The 10561-nt window shown below is 36.1% G+C and overlaps 1 protein-coding gene across 1 annotated transcript; it reads right to left on the bottom strand.

Annotated features, from left to right (window-relative positions):
• Positions 1–143: 143 nt before the first annotated feature.
• LOC114295181 (uncharacterized) lies at positions 144–10122 on the bottom strand. Its single transcript, XM_082913265.1, has 4 exons — positions 9963–10122; positions 4518–4599; positions 2821–2953; positions 144–2198 (listed from the first exon to the last, which is right to left on the bottom strand). The coding sequence occupies exons 1-4, from the start codon at positions 10120–10122 to the stop codon at positions 144–146; spliced, it is 2430 nt and encodes an 809-aa protein (XP_082769391.1).
• Between the last annotated feature and the right edge of the window lie 439 nt (positions 10123–10561).

The following is a 10561-nucleotide window of genomic DNA, read 5'->3' as shown; positions in this document are numbered from 1 at the left end:
ATTTCATATGATAAGAATAATCAATTTTTTTTTATGGATTTTAGTATTATGATAATTAAGGGTTTGATTGGAGTATTTTACATTGTTAGTTATGTGTTGGACTCTTAGCCTTGCATGCTCACTTAAATGAGTGTGCGGCGTTGTCACGGTGCTTGGGACGTGACACAAACAAAAGTAAGAAGTTCTCCACCCCGACTTAGCTGTTGCGCATGGACATGTGCTTCACAATTGACTGCAGCATAGCCTAACAGGTCAACCCACACTTTGCTCATCAGCTTCCATGGCTCTTCTCTCTCCATTAGTTGCCTTGCAAGCCTACACGCATCGAACAACACAGAGTTGCTTGCATCCGTTCTCAGGACAGCACGTCGAAATTCAGTAGCCACAGAAAAGATCGTGAGGCAGGCTTCCCCGTGGTCCCTTACTGATCTCGTGCTAAGTAATCTCTTAGCTTCTGCCGTGGTGTCTTGAGTTATTTGTGGACAATGGCCAGCCACCGGAACCATCATTGTAGGCTTCATCACAAGAAGATATAACATGTAGTCTGAAATAGTCTTACAGAATCCACGTTCATGTACATCGTCAGGATTATCATGGGACGATCTGCACACGTAAAAGCAGAGATCAGTAGCGATGTGCCATAGCACGAGGCTCTTCCCATATTCAATCTCTCCGAGGCTCCATTTGAATTGATTGTAGCAAGAGCTTTGCATGAGCGCCCAATCACCTCTTTGTGAACATATCATTGTGGCAGTTTCTACATTTTCTGCGACTTCTGATTTTTTTTTCATCTCTTCAGAAATCTTATACCTTACAGATTTGGGGGCGACGTATGTGGTCGTTGTTTGTCTGATTCTCGAGGCCGCTAGAAGATTCATAATGAGCTGAGCACCGGGTATTTTTCTATTTACTCTTGGATGTTTATGAAGACAATAGCTTACGATATTGAATTTTGAGACAAATTCTGACCACCTGTGCCTGTTGACAATAGCAGTAGCAATACGTTCTTTCCAATTATAGTGCTTATGCGCAATTAGATACCAGTCTGACAAGAGAAGCATTAAAAAGGACAAGATTTCGAGGACTATAGTCCCAAGGATTAAGACGTAGGTGAAGATGACATCAACCTTTAAAAACCCGCTCTTGTCATATAGAAAGAATAAGAAAGACGCTACGACGATTGAACAAGCACTGATCACTCGGAGGACGGATCCAATCTTTCTTCGAGCTACAACAGCCTTAGTATGGAGAGCGTCATGTACGATGCTAAGCTCCATTTCTAATATTTTAAAAGCATCACGCTCACTTATTTTGAGAAAGAAGTTGCGACTGATTTGGCGCTGCTCGAGGTTGAAACTAGTGCCTCCCATGAATCCCTTGAAGGTTTTATAGAAGAAATGAGCAAATTTCAGCAATGACTTGTCATCCAGATGTCCTGCCTCCTCATGACCTACGTTGGGCAGGTGATCAGATTCAAAAGAAGCCTTGAATTTCTTTGGAGGTATTTGGAGACTCTGCACTTCCACGGGCAGGTGTGCCTCTCTCATTTCCATGTAAGCCACTGAGAGTTTTTCATAGTCAGGCCTGGGGTTTCGCTCCATTTGTTGTATGGAATTTATCCAATTATTAGGGCTTGCCAAATGCCGAGCCCATATACGCTCTGCATACTTCAATAATCCTGCAAGAAACACCAGGATTGCGGGCTGAATTATGAAGGGGAAGGACCGAGAAGCTCGTTGGAGAATAAAAAGAATTGCCACAAATTGTGCGACGACCTGAACCCACTGCTTAAGCGACACCTCATTCTCGTCGAGGGAAATAGATGAGATGTTATCAGGGCCACTGAGGTGAAACAACAGAAAGGGAGCCCAAAATGCATAAAGATTATGGGTAGTACCAATATTGATTCGTTGTCTGTTGGAGATGAGTCCAAGAGCATAAGGAGTGGCCCAGTCTGCCAAAAAATAAGCTAAAGAGATGAATGTCACTACCCATTTCTTAGCTGCGCGTTTTCTGTAGGATGCAATCAAGACTAGACACACCTGCAGAGACAAACTCAGCAGAACAAAGAGCTGGATGTTCCACGCATTCCAAATTTTCGCAACATCGTGAAAAAGAGAGTTGAACCTCTCTATGATATTATTCGTATTCGTCATTACTCTAAGCTGGGCTGGAAACAAGTGCTCTGAATCAAGACCCTGCCGAAGAGAAGTAAATGTGAAAAGGTGTCTTTGAGTTTTAGCTGAGCATGATGATGATCATCCCCATGCTTATCGAGTTAGGGCTCTGGAAATGGATGTAGATGATTTGGAAGATGATTGATTAGCTGATTGGAAATGGTCTTAGGTGTGGAATGGTGTCTGTTTGAGTTGTGGCTGGCTGGCTGGCTGTATCTTCCTGGTTGAGAGTGCCTGCTTTATAGGATGTCATGTGGAGCTAATTAAGGTCAGAGAGTAAGACAGATGCTGATTGATGCAGCTTATATAAACTCTTCAGCACTTATTTTATTTTGAGAGTTTATGCAATATTGTTTGGTACAATTTTTACTTACAATTTAATAAACAGAAATAATTTAAATAAATTTAAAAAAGTTGATTATATAAAAATTGGGAGAGGGTGCTTTTGGTTTTTACTTTTTGATTAACAATTTTTTACATAAGTCTCGATTGTTGGGGCAAATTTTTTTTTTTTGGAAAATATTTTCTGTATTTTTTGACATTTGGTACAATAAAAAACGAAAATCAACAAAAAAAAATCTATATGGGCAAAAAATGTTATTCACTAGAAAACTTTTTTGGATTAAAATCTTAACAATGTCACCACACTACCACCAATACTCTCACCTCCATTACCATTACCATCACCACGACCACTGTTGCCATCACTGCCACCCCACCACCATGCTACCACCTCCATCTCCATCCTTTTCCTACTACTACCACCACTGCTATCACTACCACCATTATTGAAAAATATTTTCTCCAAAACACATTTTCTAATTTCTTTTCTTTCATAGAAAATATTTTTCACCCAAACAAACGAGACATTATTAAGTTCCACAAAATAGTCTTGTATTGAAAATGACTCATTTCTTGAGTTTGGAAAATGTAACTATATGCATCTGTAATATTGAAGTATTGCTCCACATCACTTATCACACAATATGTGTCATTTTGTCCATCTAACGCTAACACTAAGTGAAAAACCTTAAAAACCCTGATATAGTGATTTGTAATTAGGATTCAATTTTAGCAATGAATAACAATCCCCAATCCAACACACGTTGATTTAATCAACTAAACGAGAATTGAACTTTATCTACCAAACAAATATCGACAAGTCAATACAATGATATAATGTAGAAAAAGCCACAATTGGAGAATATTCAATTGCGATAAAAAATTACGGGCCAAAGTCCCAAAACAATCTACTAAGAAGACAAAGGAATTACACACGAGAACCCTCAATTACCTAACAAATCTACGTCCAAATTGACTTGAACCCATTGTGCCTTTTCCACCACCGTCATCACTTCAGAATTGTTTTCCCAACGTTAAATCTACAATGCCAATGTCCAATCCACGTCAATGACCCACTTTGGAATTCACCAAAATTTCAAACTCAAGTTTCCCGGAATATATCGATGAACACCTCTCTTTGAGTTTCAATTTAAACGAAAGAAACCCTTTGATGATTGTTAATATGAAGCTCGTTGATCCATCAATCACCCTCAATTCATCAAGAAAACAATATATAAACACCCTTCAATATAGAACACTATGGCTTATCTCCTCAGAGAGAATTCTGGACGGGTTAAACCGTAAAACGCGTAGCCGCGACACTTTATAACAAACAGAGACATAAAGACCGCTCAAGCACATGAATGACCGCTTGAGCTCAAGGCGTATTGTTCGAGTGGTAAAACTCAACTCTCAATATCTCTAAAATCAGACTGAGATACTGGAAGATCCAACTCAGCATTCGAGCGCACACTTGACCGCTCGAGCTGTCCAAGAAGTTTGATAGGCTTAATAACACTTCTGCTCAAGCACACCTTTCCTTTAGCACAATCTCTTCTACTTTAGGCACAAATTGGGTTTAATTCGTATCTAAACACTCACAAACTTACAAAAAAAAAAAAAAAAAAAAAAAATAGAGTGAATGCAATTACATTTGAAAGGAAATGAGTTTTGTCAAACGAGATTGCCAATCACAAAATACCTAACAATCTCCCTCTTTGGCAATTTTGTGACAAAATACACCTAACAAGAAAGTCCTAATCACCCCAACCCAAAACAACAACAAAAAAGCAAACTTCTCAAGCTCACAATCTGTAAAACAACTATTAAACTCTCCCCTTTTTTGTCATGAATTGATAAAGGGAGCTCATCTAACAAAAGAACAAATACTAACCACAAAAACAAAGCCTGAGACGCATAAACAAGGAACAAAATGATGTAAAAATCAGCAATAGCATGTGAGAAATAAGTAACACTAAACAACATGCACCAATCTACCTTATAAAAACTATCAAAGTAAGTTCATACTCAACAAACTCCCCTTTAACAAACATCGACCTTATCAAACTAGCACCAAGCACTAGAAAACAAAAAGACACAAACAATATGGTGGAGCAAGCAAGGGATTTCAAATTTGTACTTCAATACACATAAGAACATCCAAGAAACACAATTATTCGAAAACACAATATCCACAATCTTTAGTAGATTCCTCATGAAAAAATGTGGTGCAACATGTGAAAAGCATAGATCTCATGAGAAAAATCTGTGTGTGTGGCTCCTGGAATTCGAAAAACACTAGAGTCAAATCCTGGTAATGATCTGATGGCTGGACCTCCAGCAAGAGAATTTGCAAATGATTGAGAAAAGTCAAACCTCTAGTGATCAAGGGGCATTTGTTGAATAAACGGGAAAGCTCCCCCTCAGACAAAACAACACATTTTCTTGTGCACTCACCGATGACTTTCACGTTCAAGAGTATTAAAACCGAACCAGCGAAGGATGCAAAAGAAAGTAAGACTTAGTTAGTGACTCTAAGGTAGCTTTTTCCTCATGCCTTGAGAGACATGTACAGAGAAGTAAGCAGTGGCAATGTAATAAGATGGTAAGGGGTTAAAAGACTTAACATCACCCAAGATATGCTAGCATTGGTCAATTTCTCGAGAAAAACACAAGAAACAGTGCTAGAAATCCATAGAGAACTGTGATCACTTATGCGAAAGAGTCTGGTATTTGCTAATACAAGAAGTGTACAAAATAAGACATACTAATCAAAGTATACACAATCCGAAATGAGAAATAACCATAGATAGCACACACATACACATTATCAAGTAATGGATTTCTCATTAATTCCAATATGCACCAACGACTTTGCAAAACTTTCAAGCTTGCAAAACCATACTAGAAAAATCTTTTTGGACTTTTGATAAAGAAGACAAGAAAATAAAAAGCAACTAAGCACCAAAAATAAATAAATAAATAAAATTGAAAAATAAGAAAGAAAACAAAGACACAAAACAAAAAGAAAATAAAAACAAATAATCAAAAAGTCAACCCGAATCAAGCTTCCTTATCTAAACCGCTTTAGTATGGACAATTGTAATGAGTTGAATCAAATTGAATTTTTTCCCTTATTATTATTGTTGTGGTGTCGTGACCTATTCTATTTAAATTGGTGAAAATAAATTGAATTACTTCTTGATTTCGACTTTGTAAGGCCCGCTTGGTAAAATTATTTTTTTTAGTTTTAGTTATAGTGATTCTTGGGTCTTGAGTAATAAATGAGATATAAATTCAATTTTTGGGTTTTATTGATTAGCCCATACGTAATCATTTTGGTTCATATTTAATTATGTGAATGTTGGGGATCACCTTAAGTCTTTTAAAGTTAATGTATACTTTAATCTCAGTTGGGGATTTATTTTAAATTATTAAACTCCATTAATTTTGGATCCAATTGATTGAATCGTGACCTGTTAGTAACTATGTAATATTGTTGTTGTTTTATTATTATTATTTGATTACCATAAAAGAGTTGTGAATATTTATGGTGTGTACCATTAAACGAAATATATTTTGAGGTAATAAAATATATATATATATTTTTTATCATTAACAATGTTGAAATATACTTTTAATTGATATATATAGATATATATGTATAGATAGATATTTTTATTGATAAAAAAAAAAAGAAAAGAAAAAAAAGAGGCATTTAGTTATGATTGATTTTTGGAGAAAAGAAGTCAATCCAATTGTACCAAGCCTTGATGTACCTTATAGAATTTCATGGCTGCATGTGCTGGAAAGTGAAGTCAATGTATATGTGCAAAATGATGAAGTTTGCTGGAAAGAAATGGCAAAGGAAAATGAGTGGACGACAATTGTGAGTGTAGAGGAGCTCAGGCAGAGAGGGCTAGAGAACAGATAGTCTAGTTCACATTTCTTTCTTTCTTTCAATCTGTGTATTTAGCTACAATAAGGTTTTAGACCATAGTTTTTAAGATTAAAGTGAAGAGCTTGGTGAGAGCAACGTTTTGACTGGTGAAGATCAAAATCTGGCAAAGTCAAAAATTGAGATTTTTGTTTGTTTTCTTTTCTAGCTTGAGGTAGAGATTTTTCCTACACTTCTTTATGCACTTTTACTTGATTATAGGAAGCTTAGAGTTGTATATAATTTAATTAGAAATTTTTGAAAAATTTGTGATTTATTTGCTTAAAAGAGAAATTTTGAGAAAAATAAAAAGTTGATGTCCAAATTGCGAAAGTGTAAACTTGGAATATGTTTGCAAGGTTATGAAAGACTTATGTTTTAAACTTGAACAAAAACGGATTTCGATTCGATTGGTTTTGAAAATTTTATCGGTTTGTGACCAAAAGAGCATTTTTAAAGAAAACAAAGGAATTACACTTAACTTTTGGGGCTTTCGATCAAAATAGGATGTCATAATTGAATAATGTTTGTAGAATGAATTTGGAAAGAAAATGATGTTTTTTTGGGCATTAACGGTGTTATTTTTCTTAATGTATCTGTTGGAATAAAACCGACACGGTTAGAAATGGACTTTGAGAGGTTATCGGACGTGATTGTGATATGAAAACTAGTGTGGTTGTTCATATTTGATGAGATTTGGAATATATTGTATTATCGAAATTTTTGAAATTTAATTGTTTAAATATCTGTTTAAAAATATCTGTTTTGGATTATCGATGGAGGATAGCCATGATTGTTGTAGAAAGGTATGAGACTTAGGTAAATTGAACCATATTCCTCATTTGTTGCATTGGATATTGCATTACATTCATTTCATTGGAAATGTATCTGTTTTTGAAAAATGTTTGGAAATGTATCTGTTTGCGAAAAGATGAATACTTTGTGAATCATGGTAGGGGGTGTGGAACTGCGCGATTAGGTATCAAGCTTTCCAGTTTACTGGTAAAAATGACAGTGGTAATGCATTAGGACCTACTTGCAGACACTTACCTAGAGATTCACAAAGCTTGTATTTATGTAACATATATGGTTTAAAATGGAAATGATTTTATATCTGTTGTTGCATCTCAGCATTGTATGCTTTATAAAAAGAGAGATAAATTGTTTTATCATGAGCATGGCATGAGCATACTCCTCTTTAGTCTTGTCATGGTTCATGTGTTGTGTAGTATATCTCTACTGGGATGTGGCTCACCCGATAAAGGAAACCATTTCAGGTACAGGTGCTATGCCTCCGCCAAGGTATTGACTTGGGAGGACTTGGAACTGAGGCTTCATTTTTGTTTTATTGTTATTTGTTGAATGTAAGCCTAGGACTGTATTTGCGTTGAGTTGAAACTCCATTTTGTGTAACCAAGAATGTTCTTAGATAAATTTGTAAGCTTGTAGGGCACTTATTATCTGTTTGGCTTCCATTTCATACTTATTGTAAAATGTATGCTTGGGATTGGAACTGGGGCATTGAGATGTGAATAGCATGAATTTGGCATTTGGGATTTAAAAGAAATGGATGTATAGAGTAGTTAGTTATATATATGTGTTTGTCTATCAGGTGTGTTTTATTGCACAAATAGATATACCCTGTCCAATTTTCGGGGCGTTACAACAATGTTATGCAAATTGCGGTTCTTGGGTGGTGTCTTGACGTTGTGGTTCCCTTCCCCTTCAATGTAAACCGGTCTTGACATGGTTACTACCCTCCTATTCCAAGGTTTATTCAAACTCATCCTCGCATCATGTTTGGTCTTAAGCAATTCAAAACAATGAGGTCTAATGTGACCCGTAAGCCTATAGTGATGACAAATGAGAATGAATTTACTCTTGGCTACATAATTATGAGACAAAGAGGAAGATGAAATGATATTACCCCTAGCCATGAAACATTGTGTGCTCTCATCTTTGGAAGTTGAGACAAGTCCTTTGATGATGCCAACTCCTCCTTGAGCATTGATCATTTATTGAGCACCAAGATCCACATCCACACTTTGTGAACTTGTATTCAAAGATTTCAAAGTATTTTTGACACTTTCGAGTTCCAACTCCAAAGAGGTAATCTCCACTTCAAACACTTTCTAGGACTTTGAGCAAGTCTCCAAACTCTCTTTCAAGAGCACAATTAAACTCTTTCAGCTCATCATGTGGAAGAAGCAATTGGTTTCTCTCCATTTCGCATGTAGAAAACTTGGAGATCACATAATTCATTTTATTGGAGAGAACACTAACTTCCGCTTGAGCTTTCATGAGCTCTTTCTCTACTTGATCTTTTCCCTCCCTAGTCAACTAGATCTTCATGGACAACTCGACATTTATCTTTGTCAAGGTGTAACTCCTCTTATATAACATTGCATATGATTTTTGAAGAGTTAAACCATCTATTTCTTCTTCCGCAGTAGATAACACTCTTTATCAACACTCGATACATGAGAGATGGAGGTACCTTGAGACTTAACACTAGAACTCACATTCTCATAAATAGACTTTAACAAATCCCATGCTCCCTTGGTTGTCTCACAATGAGAAATATGGTTTCTCACCTCTTCTGAGATACCACCTCATATTTTAACTAAAGCTCTTGAGTTGTACTCAAAGTGTTGCAACTCAAGCTCACTCCATTTCTCTTGAGGCTTCAAATTTCTCATGTTTGTTACCAAGGCAAGTTCATAAGGCATCTCAAATCCTTCCTGTATGATCTTCCAAAGGCTTGTATTCAGCTCTAACAAGAACAATGTACTCCAGTGTGAGTATTCACTTCGATTAAAGAAAGGAGGAGCAGACACATTGTGGCCATGAGCATAGTCAATTTATCCCTCGCTATAATCCATTTTTCCCTTAGCTATAGAAACCTCCATGAAGGCGAAAAAAATTGTCCATTTCCCCCTTTTCCTTGAGCATCGTTGTCACTTGCATCTTGATAAGAATCTGACTCATCATCCCATGTGACAAAAAAGTCTTTCTTCGTCCTCAAATGATTTGGGTATTCTTGAGCAAAGTGACCAAAACCTTGGCATTTATAGCATTGGGTTCTTTGAGGATTCCTTTGATTTTTTTCTTTCTTCTTCTCGGTCGTAGAATCAATTTTGAACTTATATTTATGAGTTGATTCCAAAAAATTAGGCTTCATTTTTAGAAAAGATTTTTTAAAACATTTTATACAGTTCTTTTCTCATATGACTGAGCTAGGTCTTATCACTGAGAACTTCCTTGCCTTAAGGGATCTAATTTGTTCATGCCAATAAGCTGGATACCTTCAAGTCCAATTCCTCTTCTACCTTTTGACTTTCTCCTGCTCATACATTAACTATATCTTTTATGTAGTATTCCCCCCCTTTCATGGTTTATATATCTTCCATCAATTGGGATGATGCCACATCTAAGAGCCTATTCATGTGCAACCTATTCGGATTAAGAAAAATCCAAAGCATTTGTCATCTCGAAACCAAACTCACAATCCTCATCAGAATCCTTTTCAATCCTATGAGTACTACTAAAAGCAACATCTTCCGTTTGTTTCTTTTTGAAAATCAAATGAGCCTCATAGGTTCGGAGATTTCCAATCAAATGATCCAACTTGAGGGTGTCAATATCTTGAGCCTCTTCAATAGCCATAACTTTTGGTTGGAACCAATCATGTAAGGATCTCAAAAAATTTCAACAATCTTGGATTCTGGTGTTTTTTTTCACCTAAATTGAAGCTGAAATTTACAATGTCATTCAACTTAGTATAAAATTCATCAAATGTCTCACTATTTTTCATAGAAAGGTTTTCAAAACTAGAAGTGAGCCTTTAAAGATTTGAATGTTTAACTGAAGGAGTGCCTTCATGAATAGTCTCTAAGATATCCCAAGCCTCTTTTGGGACTTTACAATTATAAATACGAATAAACTCTTCGGGTGTAATGGTGCAAAACAAGGAATTGATAGCATTACTATTCCAACTACTATTTTGGTAATCGGTGGTGTCCCATTTGTCAATCAATTTGGGAAAAATTATTCCATCAATGGTAAAATTGTAGGTTCAAACCATCTAGACATGACAGATTGCCAA

This window comes from Camellia sinensis, chromosome 2 (genome assembly GCF_055761805.1).
Source record: "Camellia sinensis isolate YWXY chromosome 2, ASM5576180v1, whole genome shotgun sequence".
In the NCBI taxonomy this organism is placed as follows: Eukaryota; Viridiplantae; Streptophyta; class Magnoliopsida; order Ericales; family Theaceae; genus Camellia; species Camellia sinensis.
The sequence above is the reverse complement of the archived record's forward strand: the minus strand, read 5'-3'. Positions and strand labels throughout refer to the sequence as shown.